General features: G+C 39.0%; 2 protein-coding genes across 35 annotated transcripts in view; both read right to left on the reverse strand.

The window, feature by feature from the left end:
* Window positions 1-1,270: 1,270 nt before the first annotated feature.
* Window positions 1,271-13,100, reverse strand: LOC129831214 (major histocompatibility complex class I-related gene protein-like). 2 transcript variants are annotated; one of them, XM_055894380.1, is made up of 12 exons: window positions 13,033-13,100; window positions 10,247-10,519; window positions 9,779-10,072; window positions 9,322-9,606; window positions 8,986-9,105; window positions 8,645-8,698; window positions 6,212-6,247; window positions 5,515-5,553; window positions 5,357-5,407; window positions 4,538-4,576; window positions 4,380-4,430; window positions 1,271-1,723 (listed from the first exon to the last, which is right to left on the reverse strand). In XM_055894380.1, exons 2-12 carry the CDS (start codon window positions 10,440-10,442, stop codon window positions 1,710-1,712), a joined length of 1,179 nt encoding a protein of 392 aa, XP_055750355.1. In that variant the 5' UTR covers window positions 10,443-10,519; window positions 13,033-13,100; the 3' UTR covers window positions 1,271-1,709. The 2 variants fall into 2 exon arrangements, with proteins under 2 accessions (XP_055750355.1, XP_055750354.1); XM_055894379.1 differs by lacking the exon at window positions 13,033-13,100 and adding an exon at window positions 12,599-12,783.
* Window positions 13,101-14,638: 1,538 nt separating this feature from the next.
* LOC129831212 (H-2 class I histocompatibility antigen, Q10 alpha chain-like) overlaps window positions 14,639-22,820 on the reverse strand; it is a 35,517-nt gene continuing 27,335 nt past the window's right edge. For all 33 annotated transcript variants that reach the window (XM_055894350.1, XM_055894358.1, XM_055894344.1 and 30 more), the window contains 3 exons: window positions 17,730-17,768; window positions 16,238-16,309; window positions 14,639-15,749 (listed from right to left, as the gene is read on the reverse strand). In XM_055894350.1, the coding sequence (XP_055750325.1) occupies window positions 15,742-15,749; window positions 16,238-16,309; window positions 17,730-17,768 (119 nt within the window). In that variant the 3' untranslated portion in view covers window positions 14,639-15,741. The remainder of the gene's footprint in view (window positions 15,750-16,237; window positions 16,310-17,729; window positions 17,769-22,820) is intronic.

Consider the following 22,820-nt stretch of genomic DNA (forward strand, 5'->3'; position numbering starts at 1 on the left):
CTGAGGACAGTTGGTTGTACTGCCAAATTCTCTAAAACGACATTGGTAAAGAAATTAACATTCAATTCTCTGTTTGACATTCCTGCAGTCAGCATGCCAATTTCACGCTCCCTGAAAACTTGAGAGATCTGTGGCATTTTAGATTGGCCTTTTATTGTTCCCAGCACGGATCAATGAAATTCGACTCTATAGGCTAGTCGCACCATAGCATCTCCAAACAATCAATCTGTCCTTTTATGTTGCCAGGTGAGATGGTTTTCACAGGTGTACAGACAGGTACAGTCATGGCACTTGGCAGCAACAGGTACAAAATAAACATTGTAGCCTAATTACCTTAACAGTTTTAAGAACTACATTGTAGTTACTAAGTAAATTGTCACACCCTGATCTGTCTCACCTGTCTTTGTGATTGTCTCCAACCCCCCCAGGTGTCGCCCATCTTCCCCATTATCCGCTGTGTATTTATACCTGTGTTCTCTGTTTGTCTGTTGCCAGTTTGTTTTGTTTCGTCAAGCCTACCAGCTGTTTTCCCTCTGCTCCTGTCTCTCGTTTGTTCCTGGTTCCCCAGTGTTGACCACTCTGCTGACCCTGAACTTGCCTGCTGTCCTGTACCTTTGCCCCACCTACCTGGATTACTGACCCCTGCCTGCCCTTGACCTGTCTTTTGCCTACCCCTGTTAGATTAAATAACTGTTGTTACTTCGACGTTGTCTGCATCTGGGTCTTACCTGAATCGTCATATAAGTAACACATTCAGAATAATGATAATAATGACAGAATAATAAATCATTTAACAAAACATTCCATTTTCACATGACACAATTCAACATGAATCCATGAAATGTGCCTCTATAATAATAATTCATATGAAAACAAAAAGAAAACGTAGCAACTTGGCCCAAACAACATTTTACTTTCACTTTTAGCAAAAATAATAACAACAATAATAAGAATAATAGGGCTATCTTAAATAAGGTCTGGGTCAAATTCCCCTGTGAGATGCAGTCCGACAACAGTGCAGCTTGGCTTTCTCTGTCAAGTGAACCCCCAGTCTTTCCGCATGGAACGTGGTCAAACAAGTTTGGTTGGTTGTGTAAACTGTAATTGTAGCTAGGCCTACTTCATGCAATATGTGCATAATCTTACCTTTATTCATTGGTATCTTTTATTATTATAATGACTCAAAAGCACAACAGGGGTCCAATAATTCTTGGAACAGTCAAATGTGGAATGTATTGTTGAACACACAAGTGCTACTGAGGCTTTCACATTGGTTCAAAGCAGTCCTTTATTAATTATTTATTTATTATACTTTCCATAAAAAACAAAAACAAAACATATTTTAAAAGCAGTTCAGTGTGTGTGTGTGTGTGTGTGTGTGCGCAAAAAAATATTATTTTTAAACTAGAAACCAATCATTTCAATCTACAATAGAAATAGCCTAATGGTTCCAATACCAATCAATTAAAATGTTCAACATATTGATGGATTTACCAATCTATTTGTTGAAAAATAATTTGGTAAATTTTATTCAAACAAGGAATTCCACTACGATATTCAAAAGATCAAAATGTTAATAAATACGTTTTTCATATCCAAGCCAATCGGATCAAAATTATTAATGCTTGGGAATGACCACATCTAGATTGACAATATTTGTTAACAAAGCAAAATCACACGTTCTTTGCTGGATTTGAATGTGTTGTCAGTCACTCCCCAATGGCTGAAAGAATAGAGAGAGATAGTCATTATGGGAATGGGTGCTTGCTTTTTATACTCCTGCTACAGCTGCACTAACAGTACGAATGCTAATGACAATAATATACTGAACAAAAATATAAATGCAACATGCAACAATTTAAAATATTTTGAAGTGTTGAAGTTCATATATGAAATTCAGTCAGTTGAAATAAAAATAAATACATTTGGCCCTAATCTATGGATTTCACATGACTGGGCAGGGGCGCACGATGCCATACACGTGATCTGCGGTTGTGAGGCCGCTTGGACGTACTGACAAATTCTCTAAAACAACATTGGAGGTGGCTTATGGTAAAGAAATAAACATTCAATTATCTGACAACAGCTCTGGCGGACATTCCTGAAGTCAGCATGCCAATAGCATGCTCCCTCAAAACGTGAGACATCTGTGGCATTGTGTTGTGTGACAAAACTAAACATTTTAGAGTGGCTTTTTATTGTCCCCAGCACAAGGTGCACCTGTGTAATGATCATGTTGTTTCATCCGCTTCTTGATATGCCACACCTGTCAGGTGAATGGATTATCTTGACAAAGGATAAAATTCTCACTAACAGGAATGTAAGCACATTGTGGACAACATTTGAGAAAAATTTAATTTTTGTGAGTAAGGAAAATGTCAGCTCATGAAACATGGGACTAGCACTTTACTTGTTGCGTTTACAGTATATTTTTGTTCAGTGTACATTAATTTAGATAACTAAGAATTACACCTAAGCAAACATATTAAATTAATGGAGCAGTTAGTATTACACAGTGGTGGAAAAAGTACCCAATCATCATACTTGAGTAAAAGTAAAAATACCTTAATAGAAAATGACTAACGTAAAAGTGAAAGTCACCCAGTAAAATCCTACTTGAGTAAAAGTCTAAAAGTATTTGGTTTTAAATATTGTGGCGTACAGCAGGTCAGCCACCAGGGGGGAGACTCGTCGAGGCCCGGTGACAGACAGAGTGTACATCACAAGGCGATGGCTCTATCTGCTGGACGTGCCAGGTCTCGACGGGCTCTCTGCCCAGGACTAATTGGGGCTGATTTGGGAGTTGGTGAGTAATCAGGGGCTGATTGCTCACCAGCTGTACAAGCCCCATAAAGCTGCCAGAAGGGCAGCACACAGGGGAGGACTGGGTGATTTCTGTGTAGTTGGAGACGGTGCCCGAGCTGAAACGTTTGAGTGCCAAACAGGATACAGCAAGACCCGGAGCCCAGAAGACCCGGAGCCCAGAAGACCCGGAGCCCAGAAGACGGTATCCAGGAGAGGGTCTCATGGGGGAGACCTATTCTTTTCTTTTGGACTATTATTTAAATAAACACCCATGAAACCGAGCTAATCCTACTCTGTCTGTGTCTGATCTGTGTAAACGTCTTGACCAAACCCCCTGGTCTGCCACAATATACTTAAGTATCAAAAGTAAATGTAATTGCTAAAATATACTTCAGGATCAAAAGTTAGTTAAAGTATAAATCATTTAAAATTCCTTATATTAACAAACCCACCCGGCAGATAAGAGGCAGTAGGGATGACCAGGGATGTTCTCTTGATAAGTGTGAATTAGACAATTTTCCTGTCCTGCTTAGCATTCATAATGTAACAAGGACTTTTGGGTGACAGGGAAAATGTATGGAGTAAAAAGTACATTATTTTCTTTAGGAATGTAGTGGAGTAAAAGTATAAAGTTGTCAAAAATATAAATAGTAAAGTACAGATATCACAAAAAATGACTTAAGTAAATATACTTTAAAGTACTACTTAAGTACATTACATCACTGGTATTACATGTCCATGTAGTCTCATGATGCTGATATTTGTAAAAGGATGTTAGTTAATATGGGTTGTACTTTCACTGGGCATGTTAATTAATATGGGTTGTACTTTCACTGGACATGTTAGTTAATATGGGTTGTACTTTCACTGGACATGTTAGTTAATATGGGTTGTACTTTCACTGGGCATGTTAGTTAATATGGGTTGTAATTTCAATGGGCATGTTAGTTAATATGGGTTGTACTGTCACAATGAGCAGGCGCCAGTAGCCTAGTTGGATGCAGGGTGGAATGGCTGGAGGCCCCAAATCTGTTAAGTGCTCAGATACATAATAATACACTCAACAACAATTAACACCAAAAAAAAAAAACAGTAACTTTCAAGAATGAGATTGTATTACATTATATACACAGTACCAGTCAAAAGTTTGTACACACCTACTCATTCAAAGGTTTTTCCTACATTTTTCCTATTTTCTACATTGTAAAATAATAGTGAAGACGTCAAAACTATTAAATAACACATATGGAATCATATAGTAACCAAAAAAGTGTTAACAAATCAAAATAGATTTGAGATTCTTCAAAGTAGCCATCCTTTGCATTGATGACAGCTTTGCACACTCTTGGCATTCTCTCAACCAGCTTCATGAGGTAGTCACCTGGAATGGCTACTGTTTTGGTTACTACATGATTACATATGGGTTATCTCATAGTTTTGATGTCTTCACTATTATTCTATATTGAAGAAAAGAGTAAAAATAAAGAAAAACACTTGAATGAGTAGGTGTGTCCAAACTTTTGACTGGTACTGTGTATATATATATTATTGTTTTGAAGGACAAATTATATTACCTTCATTTGTCAGCATTGCCTCCCTCTCTAGACGTTCATTGCTGCCTTGACCTGGAACAGCAGAACTAACATCAGCACTTCCATAGTTTCAGTTGCATTCACTGTCTATGTAAGTAATACAAGATCAAATAACTGGCAATACATTTGAAGAACATTACCAGAGTCCGAGGAAGTGCTGCTAGCGCCCTCTGTTTTCACTAAAATAGAATATAATCACTCTTTAGCTAGATGCAGATATACACTTGTCATCATTGGCATGCATATTCCCAATTGAAATAAGATTAATGAACTGAAAAATCCTAAATAACAAACAATGGGCTATTTCTAGTTCATAGATTGAATTCACTTCCTGATTTGACTGAATTGAAAACTACCCTGGTAGATAGATGTGACTTCTAAAATATGTTCTATTTACTTTCCTACCTTTTTACATTTCACTTCAGTATCATAATATTCCTACTCAGTACAGATCATTCATTAGTTAGTTAGAATTCATTTGTCATGTTGTTCACAGTGTCTAACGGCTTTTAAAACTCCCTGAGAAGCCTGTTCTTGATTCTGACCCACAGTCCTCCTCTCATGTTACAAGTGTATAATTATACCACATGATTTGTGATAAAGGTGATGAAAGCAACCTTTACACTGAAAAGTCAACATGACAGGCCTTGTTGTATTGTTCTTGCCTTCAGAAAACACAATTTTTATATTAATGCCAGGAATTCATGTTATAATTCAAATTATGTTAGGGGATGTTGGTTAATATACTGTATGTGGTTTGTACTGTCAATGGGCAAGCGCCAGTAGTTGGATGCAGGATTGTATGGCTGCTGGCACCCAATCCGTTAAGTGCTCAGATACGTAATATTACATACAACACCAATTAACACCAGAAAAAACAGGAACTTTCAAGAATGTGATTGGGAGGCCATGATTGTTAGATCATCTAAAGAAATGTCAAAAATGATAAATTATACTACCTTCATTTGTCAGCATTGCCTCCCTCTCTAGACGTTCATTGCTGCCTTGACCTGGAACAGCAGAACTAACATCAGCACTTCCATAGTTTCAGTTGCATTCACTGTCTATGTAAGTAATACAAGATCAAATAACTGGCAATACATTTGAAGAACATTACCAGAGTCCGAGGAAGTGCTGCTAGCGCCATCTGTTGTCACTAAAATAGAATATAATCAATTAGTTAGATACAGATATACAGTATTCAGTGATGATCATTTGGTCATCTATAGGCATGCATATTCCCAATTGAAATTAAATTAATTAACTGAAAAATCCTCATAGCACACAATGGACAATTTAAAAAGTATGAATTTAATTAACTTCCTAATTTGACTGATTCTAAAAATACCCGCCTAGCACATAGATGTGACTTTAAATTTAACGTCAGTGTCATAATACTCCTTTTCAGTACAGATTATTAATTAGTTAGTTAGAATTTAATTTGTCATGTTGTTTCCCAAATTGTTCACAGTGTCTAACTGCTAGTTATTCTTTAGGTGTTGCCTTCCTTGAGAAACCTTTTATTGACTATGACTCACAGTCCTCATTTTACAAGTCTATATACCACATGACTTGTGATAAAGGTGATGAAAGCAACCTTGGCACCGAAAAGCAAACATGACAGGCCCTGTTGTATTGTTCCTTGTAAAACTCACTGTTGAAAACTCCATGAAGGCATTTTTTACAATACCAGGATTCAATGTTCTCAGTCAATCATTCTTAATTGTAATTATAATCTACACTCTGTTGCATGAAATAAATTGGAGCCTTCTCTGCTTTTAACAAGTGTAAAAACATAATATGACCAGTCTTACCAGGCATGCTCAAAATGGCCGCTCCATTTCCATTGCCTGAAAGTAACAGAGTCATGTGAACAGTATAACTCTGCAAGTCCATAGTTAAATCTGTTTAAATAACATTTTGCTATATACTGATTGGCATTGTCCAAAACAACAAATAGACAATATGGGGCGACACTACTCATGTCACGCCCTGGCCTTAGTTATCTTTGTTTTCTGTAATATTTTGGTTAGGTCAGGGTGTGACAGGGGGGATGTTTGTGTGTATTTGTCTCGTCTTGGGTGGTTGTATGGTATAGGGGGTTTTGGTAGAGTGTATGGGTTTGTGTTGAGTGTAGGTGTCTAGGTAAGTCTATGGTTGCCTGAATGGTTCTCAATCAGAGACAGCTGTCATTCATTGTCTCTGATTGGGAGCCATATTTTAGGCAGCCATAGGCTGTAGGCTATTGTGGGTAATTGTCTATGTGTAGTGTTTAGTGTCAGCACTATTTTGTTTGAATAGCTTCACGGTCGTCTGTTTGTTGTTTTTGTTCGTTTGTTCGTCTTCATAATAAAAGAAGATGTATTTCTCTCACGCTGCGCCTTGGTCCTCTCTTCAAAGTTACGACGATCGTGACAACTCATCAGTATGTGATTAATAAACATGATTGATGTGTAAACACAAGGATTAGGAGGGCTGTCATTAATCCTCACAAGACATAATTCAATCATTACAATTAACTCTCATAAGATGGCCCATCATTATACACATCCCTACCAGATCTTTGATATTGCTGTGCTACTGATATACTGTTGAAGTCGGAAGTTTTACATACACCTTAGCGAAATACATTTAAACTCAGTTGTTCACAATTCCTGACATTTAATCCGAGTAAATATTCCCTGTTTTAGGTCCGTTAGGATCACCACTTTTTTTTTTTTTTTTAAGAATGTGAAATGTCAGAATAATAGCAGAGAGAATTATTTATTTCAGCTTTTATTTATTTCATCACATTCCAAGTGGGTCAGAAGTTTACATACAGTCAATGAGTATTTGGTAGCATTGCCTTAATTGTTTAACTTGGGTCAAACGTTTCGGTTAGCCTTCCACAAGCTTCCCACAATAAGTTGGGTGAATTTTGGCCCATTCCTCCTGACAGAGCTGGTGTAACTGAGTCAGGTTTGTAGGCCTCCTTGCTTGCACAGGCTTTTTCAGTTCTGCCCACAAAATGTCTATGGGATTGAGGTCAGGGCTTAGTGATGGCCACTCCAATAGCTTGACTTTGTTGGTCTTAAGCAATTTTGCCACAACTTTGGAAGTACGCTTGAGGTCATTTGTCCATTTGGAAGACCCATTTGCGACCAAGCTTTAACTTCCTGACTGATGTCTTGATGTTGCTTCAATAATCCACACAATTCTCCTCCCTCATGATGCCATCTATTTTGTGAAGTGCACCAGTCCCTCCTGCAGCAAAGCACCCCCACAACATGATGCTGCCACCCCCGTGCTTCACAGTTGGGATGGTGTTCTTCGGCTTGCAAGCCTCCCCCTTTTTCCGATGGTCATTATGGCCTTTTATAACGATGGTCATTATGGCCAAACAGTTCTATTTTTCTTTCATCAGACCAAAAGTACGATCTTTGTCCCCATGTGCAGTTGCAAACCCTAGTCTGGCTTTTTTTATGGCGGTTTTGGAGCAGTGGCTTCTTCCTTGCGGAGCGGCCTGTCAGGTTATGTCGATATAGGACTCATTTTACTGTGGATATAGATACTTTTGTACCTGTTTCCTCCAGCATCTTCACAAGGTCCTTTGCTGTTGTTCTGGGATTGATTTGCACTTTTCGCACCAAAGTACATTCATCTCTAGGAGACAGAATGCGTCTCCTTCCTGAGCGGTATGACGGCTGCATGGTCCCATGGTATTCATACTTGCGTACTATTGTTTGTACAGATGAACGTGGTACCTTCAGGTGTTTGGAAATTGCTCCCAAGGATGAACCAGACTCGTGGAGGTCTACAATCTTCTTTCTGAGGTCTTGGCTGATTTCTTTTGATTTTCCCATGATGTCAAGCAAAGAGGGACTGAGTTTGAAGGTAGGCCTTGAAATTATTCCACAGGTACACCTCCAATTGACTTAAATGTTGTCAATTAGCCTATCAGATGCTTCTAAAGTCTACATAATTTTCTGGAATTTTCTAAGCTGTTTAAAGGCACAGTCAACTTAGTGTATGTAAACATCTGACTCAATGGAATTGTGATACAGTTAATTATAAGTTAAATAATCTGTCTGTAAACAATTGTTGGAAAAATAGAGTAGATGAACCAGAAATTTTAAATGTTAACAAGAAATTTGTGGAGTGGTTTAAAAATGAGTTTTAATGACTCCAACCTAAGTGTATGTAAACTTACGACTTCAACTGTACATGTAATTGTTAAAGAAAGGAAAATGACATTGTATCAACAGTACCATTTAGAGAGGCCTGGACCTTAGTAGGTGGTAGAGCTCCTGTATTACCAGCACCTAAAACAATGGAGCAAGGTGTTAATGCCAAATATAACAGGTTTTTCTGAAATTAGTATCAGAAACACTGGGAAGAAACAGTGGAAACACGTGGGTACAATACTTCACTTTGTTTGACCTCCTGACTTGAGATTTATTAAAGTAATGCCCTGATGTCAAAAAAGGTAAGGTTGACACATGCCTACTCTCTTCAGAAATTACCATAATTGCTTCAGTTTATCTCACAGAACAATAACAATAAGAAAAAATAATAGACTTGAAATTAATTCACAATGTGAGAAACTTACATATTTTGCCTTTCTTCCAAAGAACCAACAGTGAGGTAACCAAGGCTACTATGAGGACAACCAGAACAACAGCAACAATGACAACAACTGTGACTTGGCTACAATCACAGCATTTTCCATCTGCATGGAAGACAAGATAAGAGTACATATTCACCATTAACAATAACATCTTATACAATGATCTTGAAAAAACAGGAGTCACATTTTAATAATCTGCATTCATGACCTCATAAGAGACTCATAAACGTCTGATTTTACCACAATTGATAACAGCTAATAACATGTTTGTTAAAAATATATACAGCAATGGTATATGAAATATAAGAACTACCTTACCCCATTTGACCCAAATTGGCACATTCAACATTGTATGGTTGACAAAGCATTCATAAGTTTCCTTGTCTGCCTCTGGAATCTGCACACTCATCCTGATCTGGTAGGTCTCGTCATCATTGGGTAAGACTCCGTCAGACTGCACTCCATCTTGTTTGGTCAATTGGACGCCATTCTTCTTAATATACATTAGTACATCTTTGGGATAGAAACCTGTGGCCATGCAGGTCAGTCGGACATGTCCTGCAGTTTTGGCTTTTTTAGCAAATGCATAGACCTTCGGAGGGGCTAAACAGGGAAGAAACAGAAAACATGAGTGATTTATTTCTGATCTCACACTTACAAATATGCCTTTTCTGTAATCCACATTTACACTATTTGAAGTTCAGATCAACATTTAAATGTTAGCTTGTTTAAAAAAAAAACTCAATCCTTATTAGCGTCTTTCATAAGTACTCACAGTCAGCTCTCCTGAATTCTTTGTCTCCATATTTCATGAATTTGGACAGCCAGTCCACACACTCCTTCTCCAGGTAGCCCTTGGTGTACTGGTTGAGGATCTGCACCCCGTCCCACTTCCTCTTAGTCGGCAGAGCTTGATCGACTGGTGCCACCCACTGCATAGTGGCATCATCAAAGGCCAGGAAGTCATCACCATCGTAGCTGTATTGGTCAGTGCCCTTTATGAATTTCAATGTGCCGTCTGACTGTTTGTCAATCTCACAGCCATGTTTCCACTGAAGGATATGGACATCTGAGAGGAAAAACAAGTAGAATAGGAGAGGGAATGACTTACCTATGGTCAAGTCAAGTCTTTTATTTATTTTTTGGCATTATACTTAGAAGTTAATCCATTATTTTAAGAGTTTTAGTAAAATATCTACAGTAGACGATGTAGAGTGATACTAATGCAAGTGTGGTTTCTCACCAGTGTTGTTGTGCCTCATGCGGTCCATCAGGATGTTGATGTTGACTTTGAACCACTGCTCCTTGCTCTTGCGTGACTGAGTGCCTTTTTCCCAGTAGTCTGCTGGCAGCTTCTCCCTCATCCAGTCCTGTTTGGGAATCTTCTTCTTTGCCACACTGTCATAGTAATCAATCTGTTTGTCATTCAACAGACCCATGGCAGTGAATTCATGGATACCAGGCAATTCAACTGGCTTTGAGAGGGCAGTGTAGATGTAGCTCAGCGACCATGTCTCTAATGGTTACAAAGGGGAGAAAATGGGTTAGTCACAACTCCTTAGTAGAGATGCATGTAAAAGAAAGAAAGTGAAGGGAATTCAAAAAAAAAAAAAGGTATAGATAATAGTAAGCATAGTAACATCATATTCATTGTCTTGGTATCAAATCAAGGCTACCGAATCAATCAATCCAATATTTTATTGAAACTTTGTATAGTTAAATTATGTATTAGACTCATTTGTTATTTTAAAAGATACTAAAGAAGACTCAATTGAGACAAAGCACGTTTATGTGCCAGTCATGCTATACTGAACAAAAATATAAATGCAACATGCAACAATTTCAAAAATTTACTGAGTTACAGTTCATATAAGGAAATCAGTCAATGTAAATAAATGCATTAGGCTATAATCTATGGATTTCACATGACTGGGAATACTGATATGCATCTGTTGGTCACAGATACCTTTTTTTTTTTAAAGGTAGGGGCGTGGATCATAAAACCAGTCAGTATCTGGTGTGACCACCATTTGCCTCATGCGACGCGACACATGTTCTTTGCATAGAGTTGATCAAGCTGGTGATTGTGGCCTGTGGAATGTTGTCCCACTCCTCTTCAATGGCTGTGCAAAGTTGCTGGATATTGGCGGGAACTGCAACACGCTGTTTTACACGTCGATCCAGAGCATCCCAAACATGTCTGGTGAGTATGCAGGCTATGGAAGAACTGGGACATTTTCAGCTTCCAAGAATTGTGTACAGATCCTTGAGATCCATGAGGTGATTGCGGCGGATGAATTGCACAACCATGGGCATCAGGATCTCGTCACGGTATCTCTGTGCATTCAAATTGCCATTGATAAAATACAATTGTGTTTGTTATCCGTAGCGTATGCCTGCCCATACCATAACCCCACCTCCCCCATGGGGCACTCAGTTCACAGCAGCAGAACATCTCGCCCACACGATGCCATACACTGCTGATGCTCTAACCACTAGGCTACCTACCTGGGGCGGCATGTGCCTAGTGGTTAGAGTGTTGGGCCAGTAACCGAAAGGTTGCTAGATCAAATCCCTGAGCCGACAAGGTAAAAATCTGTCGATCTGCCCCTGAACAAGGTAGTTAACCCACTGTTCCTAGGCTGTCATTGTAAATAAGAATTTGTTCTTAACCAACTTGCCTAGTTAAATAAAGGTAAAATAAGAATATATATAATAACACACGTGGTCTGCGGTTGTGAGGCCGGTTGGGCGTACTGTCATATTTTTCTAAAACGACGTTGGAGACGGCTTTTGGTCGAGAAATTAACATGAAATTCTCTGGCAACAGCTCTGGTGGACAGTCCTGCAGTCAGCATGCCAATTGTACCCTCAAAACAAGAGACATCTGTGGCATTGTGTTTTATTGTCCTTTTATTGTCCCCAGCACCAGGTGGACCTGTGTAATGATCGTGCTGTTTAATCAGCTACTAGATATGCCTGATCGGTCAGGTAGATGGATTATCTTGGCAAAGTAGTAATGCTCACTAACAGGGATGTAAACACATTTGTGTCAACACTTTTGAATAATAACATTTTTGTGCATATTTAACTTTTCTGGGATCTTTTATTTCAGCTCATGAAACATGGGACTAACACTTTACATGTTGTCTTTATATTTTTGCTGAGCGTATATAGCCTTATCACCTGACACCTGGCAGTTCCAACCAATCAAACTGTCTTATCATGTTGCTGGGTAAAAAAACATTTTCTCAGGTGTGCAATCAATGGAACTTGTCAGCGGCAACAAGGAAACATCACAATATAAGTGCTGACAGAACTAGCCTACCATTAAACAAAAAGTTGGAGTCGTCATCAATAACATGAACATAACATAAAAAAAACATTTATATTTTGAAAGTTGGTGAATAATCTTTTTTTTATATTTAAGGAGCAACATATCAAAACATGAACTTCAGTCCACCAATATAATAGGCTAGTCACTGAAAATTGCTTTTTAAGTTTATTATTGATTTGAAAAATAATGTAGGCTATATATGGCTCTGCAAAGAGCTTTAACTTATGACACATTTTCTAGAAGTAAAATCATTCTTACCACTGTTCACCGTTGAAAGTGTCCTAAACAAGAGCAAAACTACGACAAAATACATTTTGAAACCTCACGTATTGTAAATTACCCAAAAATATACAAATATCCTATATTCTGTGTCAAATTCAGATTCCCCCACAGTGCTACGACTGCGTGCTCTTAGCTTTTTCTAACAAGGAAACTCCCGTGTTGAGCCTGATCATAAAGTGGAACAGGTGTTGGTACAAAGTCCAACGTATTTTCTTTGACATGACTGTACTTCATAAGCAATTGTCAGCCATATCCTTCACCTTTCCCACATTTTGTTACGTTATAGCCTTATTCTAAAATGGATTAAATCATTCCCCCCCCATGACTCTACACACAATAACTGATAATGACAAAGTGAAATCGTTTTTTAAAAATTGTTGCAAATGTTAAAAAAATCGAAACAGAAATACCTTATGTACATAAGTATTCAGACCCTTCGCTATGAGACTCGAAATTGAGCTCATGTGCCATTGATCATCCTTGAGATGTTTCTACAACTTGATTGGATTCCACCTGTGGTAAATTCAATTGATTGGACATGATTTGGAAAGGCACACACCTGTCCATATAAGGTCTCAAAGTTGACAGTGCATGTCAGATCAAAAACCAAGCCATGAGGTCGAAGGAATTGTCCGTAGAGCTCCAAGACAGGATTATGTCGAGGCACAGATTACATTTTTTATTTAACCTTTATTTAACTAGGCAAGTCAGTTAAGAACAAATTCTTATTTACAATGACGGCCAAACCCGGACGATGCTGGGCCAATTGTGCGCCGCCTGTTGGACTCCCAATCACGGCCGGATTGTGATACAGATCTGGGGAAGGGTCCCAAAACATTTCTGCAGCATTGAAGGTCCCCAATAACACAGTGGCCTCCATCATTCTTAAATGGAAGAAGTTTGGAACCACCAATATTCTTCCTAGAGCTGGCCGCCCGGCCAAACTGAGCAATCAGTGGAGAAGGGCACCAGAGTGCCTATATGGAGATGGTAGAACCTTCCAGAAGGACAACCATCTCTGCAGCACTCCACAAATCAGGCCTTTATGGTAGAGTGGTCAGACAGAATCTACTTCTCAGTAGAAGGCACATGACAGTCCACTTGGGAGTTTGCCAAAAGGCACCTAAAGGCTAAAAGGCTTCGGGACAAGTCTCTGAATGTCCTTGAGTGGCCCAGCCAGACCCCAACTTGAACCCGATCAAGCATCTCTGGAGAGACCTGAAAATAGCTGTGCAGCGACAGAGTTTGAGAGGATCTGCAGAGAAGAAGCATTTACCACCCAGCAGCATACCACTGCTGGCTTGCTTCTGAAGCTAAGCAGGGTTGGTCCTGGTCAGTCCCTGGATGGGAGACCAGATGCTGCTGGAAGTGGTGTTGGAGGGCCAGTAGGAGGCACTCTTTCCTCTGGTCTAAAAAATATCCCAATTCCCCAGGGCAGTGATTGGGGACACTGCCCTGTGTAGGGTACTGTCTTTCGGATGGGACGTTAAACGGGTGTCCTGACTCTCTGAGGTCATTAAAGATCCCATGGCACTTATCGTAAGAGTAGGGGTGTTAACCCTGGTGTCCTGGCTAAATTCCCAATCTGGCCCTCAAACCATCATGGTCACCTAATAATCCCCAGTTTACAATTGGCTCATTCATCCCCCTCCTCTCCCCTGTAACTATTCCCCAGGTTGTTGCTGTAAATGGGAATGTGTTCTCAGTCAACTTACCTGGTAAAATAATAAATAAAGAATGGAAGAAACTCCCCAAATACAGGTGTGCCAAGTTTGCAGCATCATACTCAAGGCTGTAATCACTGCCAAAGGTGCTTCAACAAAGTACTGATTAAAGGCTCTGAATACTTATGTGATATTTCAGTTTTTTATTTGTAATACATTTTTGATTCATCATTATGGGGTATTGTGTGTAGATATGAGGGGGAAAAAACAAGGGGTCTGAATATTTTCCGAATCCACTGTACATATATATGGTAGACCCTATTTTGAATGATAGAATGTTCAAAAAAGAAAGTATTTTATCATTATTTTTTTATTTTTTTTTGTCATAAAAACAAAAATAAATCATACAGGAGATTTCAAAAGCAGTACAGGTTATAACCATTGTGCGTGTGTGTTTCTGCGTGCATCCGTGGGCATGTAATAAGTGATGTAACATACTAGCCAGTACATAGTAACAGAGCAATGCCATGCAAAATTATTGAAATAAAACAAGAGGCCCTATTAAAAAAAAACGCTGACCAGGTTTCTGGGATAAGAGAAACTATTTAAATTCTGCGCTTCAAGACTGCATGTTGGGATTATTTGTGTCCTCAATAAAAAAATGTTTACAATGTGACATTAACAGAAATTAAACTACATATTAATTCAAGAGTGTAGCTTTGTCTTAGCTTAGCAACCCAGTGAAAGGTTTTGAAATGGCCCTAGGTTGAAATAAACAATCTTAAAATATTATATTGCAAATACCCAAAGTATTAACAATACTCTACAATATTAAACATCATATTTTAAAAAATATATTTGCAGGAACTTAAAACAAGATATACAATACGGTAAAAAATGTCATGAAACACACAGTAAATGTTTTGTTACTCAAAATATAAAATATTTGTCTATAATTCTTTTGAAATGTCATCTAAAAGAAGAGTTTGTCACCGATTGGGCAGGGACCAGAGGTATGAAAACATATCAACATGCAGTATACTTCTAGGCCTATATAACCCTGATCTAGTACAGGTCTAGTTACAATCCCTTAAGATTGATACAGAAGCTGTAAAGATGCCTTTTCATCTCCATACAGTAACATCCAGTGTAACAGTAAAACATTAAATGTACGACGGAATAAATTCATTGAAGAGGAATGTACACATCGACCCGACCGGTACCTAACCACCCACTATTGAGTGTATTTGGAAGTACAGAACCTTACTGAAGAACAGCAAACACTATTAAATGCAGCACTTTTCAGCACATACTAACTATAACTATAAGTAACTATCATTTCCATCACAAGCTTATAAGAATTGAGCAGTGTAACTGAATAACAAGCGTTATCAATAGCCATAATATGAAATGAATTGACTGGTCCGGTCAGGAAGTTTGCCCACCAATAGTCATCTAGCCACCTGCACATAAATACACAATATGGAAAAGATGTGCATTATTAGATTGAACACATACGTTACAGCACAATGTTGTAAAATATTTTCTTATGTATAACAATAAATGACATGAATAACACATAAGTCAGCTCTAATTACAAATAGATGGTGTCAAATACTGCCGATGGCTTGGCCTCACATGAACCAATCAGTTAGGATCTTTAACTTTCACTTTTAGTGATAAAACATAAGTGTTGCCCATTGACATTTTAAAACTGATGTTCCTTATGTTCAGAACTGTCTATTTATTGAACATGCCAACTTTAGAGGATAAACAGAGGGAATCAATTTTTTACATAAAAGTAACCAATTCTATGGAGGCAACCTAAATCAGCATGTAATTCCTTCTTATTTTATTCTATCTTCATAATTACCTCAGTAAATCATTTCTGTATTAAACTGGGACAGTTGGAGAAGAGGTGAAAGAAGGGTTGATATCCATCTAGACTTACTTCCATTAAGCAGCATCTTAACTTCCTCCTCACTGGCTCCGTCTGAAGACCTTGCCTTCTGGCTGCCTTGACCTGAAATAGTGGCAGAGGGAAACGGTCTTTCTACAGTCTCATTTGTCTCAAAATCATTTGTAAACAGATAGAATCTAAGTCTTTGATTGATATTATGTATGCACACGACTGTGTGTGGCTTTGGATGAAAGCGTCTGTCTGCTAAATGTCTTTATATTTGAAGGTATCACGAGCTGGGACAAAAGCAACTTTCACATAACTGTGGATATATGTTGCCCTTACCGAGTTGTACAAAGTGGTAGAATCTTATTCAAAATTATTCACATCTGTAATGGCTGCCAAAGGTGCTTCCAACAAGTATTAAATCAGGGGTGTGAAGACATAAGCAACCAAGACATCTTTAAATGTTTAATTAAGACCCCCCAAAAATTCAAATTGAAAATGTGGAATACCGCTAGGTTGTGTAGGGAATAAATCCAGTTGAATCCCTTTTTAGATTCAATTTAAGGCAGAAAAAATTGAAAACTGTGCAAGGGGTATGTAAACTTTCACTAGACACTGTATATGGTTTGTACTGTCAATGGGCATGCACCAGTAGCCTAGTTGGATGCAGGGTGTTATGGCTGCTGGCACCAAAACCGTTAAGTGCTCAGATGCATAATAATACACTCAACAACAATTAACACCAGAAAAAAAATGTACTTTGAAGAATGAGACTGGGAGGACATGGAGTTTGCCAAAAGGCACCTAAAGGACTCTCAGACCATCAGAAACAAGATTCTCTGGCCTGATGAAACCAAGATTGAACTCTTTGGCCTGATTGCCAAGCGTCATGTCTGGAGCAAACCTGGCACCATCCCTACGGTGAAGCATGGTGGTGGCAGCATCATGCTGTTGGGATGTTTTTCAGCGGCAGGGACTGGGAGACTAGTCAGAATCGAGGGAAAGATGAACGGAGCAAAATACAGAGAGATCTTTGATGAAAACCTGCTCCATAGCGCTCAGGACCTCAAGCCAAGACAGAGCACGAGTGGCTTCGGGACAAATCTCTGAATGTCCTTGAGTGGCCCAGCCAGAGCCCGGACTTGAACCCGATCTAACATCTCTGGAGAGACTTGAAAATAGCTGTGCAGCAACGCTCCCCATCCAACCTGACAAAGCTTGAGAAGATCTGCAGAGAGAATGGGAGAAACTCCCCAAATACAGGTCCGGGGGTGGGGTGTTTATACATTTGCAAAAAGTTTTAAAAACCTCTAATTATGGGGTATTGTGTATATATTGATGAGGGGGAAAAAACTATTTAAATCAATTTTAAAATAAGGCTGTAACGTAACAAAATGTGGAAAAAGTCAAGGGGTCTGAATACTTTCCGAATGCAAATACATTTGCAAAAAGTTGAAATACATGGATGGGGGTCTGAATACTTTCCGAATGCACTGTATAAGATAAAGTAACTGGCAATACTTTTGAATAACATTACCTGAGTCAGAGGAAGTGCCGCTAGCGCCATCCATTGTCACTGGGAAAAGATAATCAATCTTTAGTTAGATAAAGCTATATAGTGATGATCATTGGTCCTCTATAGGCATGCATATTCCCAATAGAAATTAAATTTATGAACTGAAAAATCCTCATAGCAAACAATGGCCAGTTTCCAGATCATTCATTTCATTCACTTCCTGAATTGAAAAGTACCCTACTAAAATATGTTACATTTACTTTTTCCCCTTTTTACATTTAACTTCAATGTTATAATAATCATACTCAGTACAGATAATTTATTGGTTAAAATTCATTTGTCATGTTGTTCCCCACTAGGTGGTTGAGTGTGTAAGGGCTTTTAACACTAGAACTGCCTGGCCTTTCAGCATATAAGTACCAGATAGAGAACGTTGCCATTTCAACCTGCAAGGTGCGCAAACATGCTTGATAAATAAATGCTTGATAAATAGTGCATTAACTATTGTAAAGGATTAATTGCATGAAGAAGTATTAATGGAAAAATATATTTAAAAAATAACAATAGTTTTGTTTGGGTAGTCAAGGATATATTTTGTATAATTCTATAAAGTCATAGAATAAAAGGTAGGTGTCACGTTCTGACCTTAGTTCCTTTTTTATGTCTCTATTTTGGTTTGGTCAGGGCGTGAGTTGTGGTGGGCATTCTATGTTTTGTATTTCTGTGTTTGGCCTGGTATGGTTCCCAATCAGAGGCATCTGTCAATCGTTGTCTTTGATTGAGAACCATACTTAGGTAGCCTGTTCCCACCTGTGTTTGTGGGTAGTTGTTTCCTGGTTTGTGTTGTGTCACCTGATAGGACTGTTTAGTTTTTTCATTGTTTCACCTTTGTTATTTTGTATTCAGTGTTCAGTTTATTAAATTTAACATGGACACGTACCACGCTGCATTTTGGTCCGGTCCTTCATATTCCTCATCAGAAGAAGAAAATCGTTACAGTAGGCCTATCGTCTATTTTTGTTTCCCTTACAATAAAAACATTACAGTGTAATCCATTTGATCACCTTTATTTGTAGATGTGATTAGTAATAAAGGCTAGTTACAGCTTCTTTTGACAAAGTAGAAACTAAAAATATAATAATAATAATAATAATATAACCAGCCAGGTGTGCAGGTGAATTATTTGCTGTATTTCTAAATAAAAGCACCAGTGCATGAACAATAGTAAAGGATTAATTGCATAAATAAATATTAGTGGAAATATATTCATGACAAGATATAAAAACAGCAATTTGTTGATCGTTATCGGACACTGTTTTGTGCCCTTATATCTGTGCCTTTACACACAAATCAATCGTGTCTTCTCTTTATGCTTCGGGTCCACAGTCAGCACACAGCTTCGGGGCTTTGTGTGAGCAAGCCTCACAAACAAATCGGTTGCACTGCACAGTTTATGGGCCTTGTTTCGTGCACCTGACGACTTGACATTGTGTCTTATTTTTCCCGAGTGGGAACTGTGGTGCTTGGGGAAAAGAGAGCAGGACTTGTTTCCTTGGCGGCCTGCTTGGCTGCTGTAGCTTCCATCTTGGCGTTTATATGGTTCTCACAAAACTCATATACCAAATCCAGTGGGATGCATGGTGCTGAGGATGCAAACACTCGTATTACATCGTGAGTGTTGCTTTACCACTCTCCATCACAGATGTGGACTACAGCTCCGCTGGTATGTTGTTTTGCGCAGAGGGGGGCAGCTCCCGCCTTTGTTTGTTCACTGTTCTGAGCGGGCTAGTCTTCTTTGCAATCAACTTGTCTGCCAGGGAAATTGATGTGAACATGGTCACATTTCTGCCTTTGCCCATGTTAAGGCTCCATGAGTCTCAAAACCACAGTCTCAGACCGTCGCTCACCCGCTAGCCTGGTTTCATCTTTCCTCAGATATGGAAAGCCATTGAGCAAGGACTTGGTTTTGACATCGGTGGCTAACCAGAACTTAACTGAAGTCAAATGCACCATTATCACTTTCTATCGGGTTTCTATCACCCATTGACGACAGAATAGCATATTTTAATTTTACGTTTATTATGTTACTAGTTTTTGCTTAGTAGCCAGAGCAATGCTGCCTGACAAGTGGTCATGTGCTGAATGCATGGACAGCACAGATATTCTTGTAAAAAGTGACATTTGGGAAAAAGAGCTGCACCTCTTGAATTTTGAGTTACTTGAAAAAGGTAAGTCTGATAGAAACTGCAGAATATGCTCTTTCAGATACTATATAAAAATCACAATGTTTTACCTGCGTGTGACAATTTGATAAAGCGATGCTCCGTTCCCTGCATCTGTCAATTACAAGATGCGCACATCTCTTCATGTACAATTTGAATGGCCTAATATTCTCTCTCCTCCTTATTGTCAACTGAATCTTGTCCACAGGCTAACTCTTATTATGTATGAAATTAGTTTTGGTATAGTTTAGGTGTAGTTTCGATGGGCCGGCTGTGTGGCATCGGCTGACTGGCATTGTTTGTTTCCTGCTCATCAACCTGGATAATAGTCAAGGATATGTTTAACATTATTCTGAAGCCTGCAACATGTAGCATGTTTTACTTTCCCTTCCATTTGATTAGTAATAGAGTTATAGTAAATAAAACAGTCCCATAAGAGCGTATTTTTACAAAGTAAAATGTAAACGAGAATGGGATCAATTTAGGCATAATTTTAATTTGATTGTGAAGTGACTTGCACAATTATCGCCAATTCATCCATTTGTCAATCATTCAGTGAGAAGAGAGAGACGCATTAGCACCTGGCTGGCTACAGCACATTGTCTTGGCGGATTTAGATAGGAATAGTTGTAAAAAAACAGGTAAAACGGCTCTAAATACTTTTCTGTTTGTAATTTCAAAATTCTGACAAATGATCAGTGTAAAATACAAACATTCAGGAAGAGTCAGGGAAGGAGCAGGACATAGCTTTTTTGGGAGGCTGATTCTTTTTACTTACAAAATCAATCATCAGTGGCCGTTGGCCTATGGCAGTTCTAGTGTCATCTCCTAGCTCTTGATGATGACTCATAGTCCTCTCATTTTAGGTACACACTCTTAGAAAAGAATCGGTAAATCCAGAGTGGGTTGGTTCCTACGTGTACTGTAAAGTATAGGGTAAGTCCCGGAAGGTAAGCCCGAGCAGGTTGGTAACTGCAGAGGGTAAGTCCTAGGGGGTAAATCCAGAGTGGGGTTGGTTCCCTACTAAACCCATAAAGGGAGGGTGAAAGCCCAGCCGTGGTGGCCGGGAGGCCGCAGAGTGTGTGTGTGTGTATGGATAAATTGTTATGCTTGTGTACTATTTATGGTGTAGGGTAGGTTCCATTTTAAGGACAGGTCCCAAGTGGAGGTTTTCATCTGAGAGATCCAGGTAAAAATACAGTGTAGGGTAGGTTCAGTATAGGATAGGTCCCTAGTGGGGGTATTTCCCTGCGAGATCTGTAAGGGGGACGAAAGTCCCAGCTGCAGTGGAAGTGAGGCAGTAGAGTGTATGTGGACAGTGATAAAAGGTTGCCTATAAGTTCTGGAGGAGAGCCACATTCATGGTTAGAAAAGCAAAAATATATTTGAACGTTGTTTTGAACATGATTTGGGTGTATTAGCAATAGCAATAAGGAGAGAGGTTGGTTTATGCCCAATAGGGGCGGAAAATTGTTACATTATGTGGAACTAGGAAGACTACTTTGAATAATTTTGGTAATGTGGGTTGTCAAAACAGTGATATCTGAGGTGTAACACTGGAATAAGACATTAGGTCACACCTATTCTCCAGTAGTAAATTGGCAGAAGCTTCAAGATTGTGATTAATACAAGGTATCAGGTACAGTGACCAAATGATTAGGTACCGATACCGTGACTACTCTCCGGGAAGTGGATATCGCAACCTGAAAAATAGTTGAAATTGGCATGTATTAGTGTGTGGGTGCGGAGATTTAAACATCCTGGACACCATCAGGAGAGGTTTAGAAATAATCATTATTGAAATGGCGACAGGCGGCCCCGATTCTCTCTGTAAAGGGGTCTAGGGGAAGAACAGTTTAATAAAGCCATAGAGGCGCTGGAAGAGGCACACAAGCATTCTACCAATTCGTCTCAAATATGGAAGAAATTGAGAAAACTCTATAAAATTGGTCAGCATTTCCCTGCTGACGGAAATTTTCAATATTAGAGTTCAGAGATGTAATTATGACTTGACACAATGACATAAAAGAAGAATCAAAAGCTCAATACACCAGCGTTTTGATGTCAGCATTCTTTCAACACAAAAGACAAACTGATATACCCAAAATTAGTAGTTGTACTCAGCTGCAAAGACTGCGTACGTGAGTACATTGATAGGATTTGTACGTCTGCGTTGAAGGCAGGTTTGAAACCTATTATCAAAATGGCTATTACAGGGGGTAGTGGATGAAATACAACAGGATGCTTTGAGAGTGGAATGTAACTCCGCTCACTGTGCAGTCGTGCGAGGGGTTAATACAGCCACAGTGAAAGTCACTAATGGTGGTTTAATGGCCAAGGTAGGACAAAGAAACATGGAGGCAAAAGTAGCGAAAAAACATAAAAGCGTAAGGCGACAGATCCCTGTTTTAGATGTGGGGCCGTTGGTCATTGGAAGAATGAGTGTAGAGTGATAATGGAGCCTACTGCACCCGGTGCATTCGGGGGGGATGCAGCAATGCAAGTGTTTGCATCTTTGACAAAAGAACAGCAGCAAACACTGTTAAAGGCAGCGGGGCAGGAAACTTTCAAATAGCGGTGTATGGCCTCAGTTCGATCAATAGTGGTACATAGAGATGACAGTTTCTATGTGAAGGGAGACATAGGAGACCACATATCACGCAACTTTCTAATAGATGCCTTGAATCAAATATGACTGATTCCTTACGATGAGATATATGCTAAATTTGCGACAGGAAAAATAATGACATTTAGCAGGGTAATAGGGGCATCATCTAAGGCGATACAGCTATTACACGTCTTTGAACATAGGTCCAGTAACAATACCCAGATAATTTTACATGGATAGAAGTGGAGCCGATTTTGGGGGTTGGATAATCCTTGCGAGAAT

This window comes from Salvelinus fontinalis, chromosome 32, assembly GCF_029448725.1.
Source record: "Salvelinus fontinalis isolate EN_2023a chromosome 32, ASM2944872v1, whole genome shotgun sequence".
In the NCBI taxonomy this organism is placed as follows: domain Eukaryota; kingdom Metazoa; phylum Chordata; class Actinopteri; order Salmoniformes; family Salmonidae; genus Salvelinus; species Salvelinus fontinalis.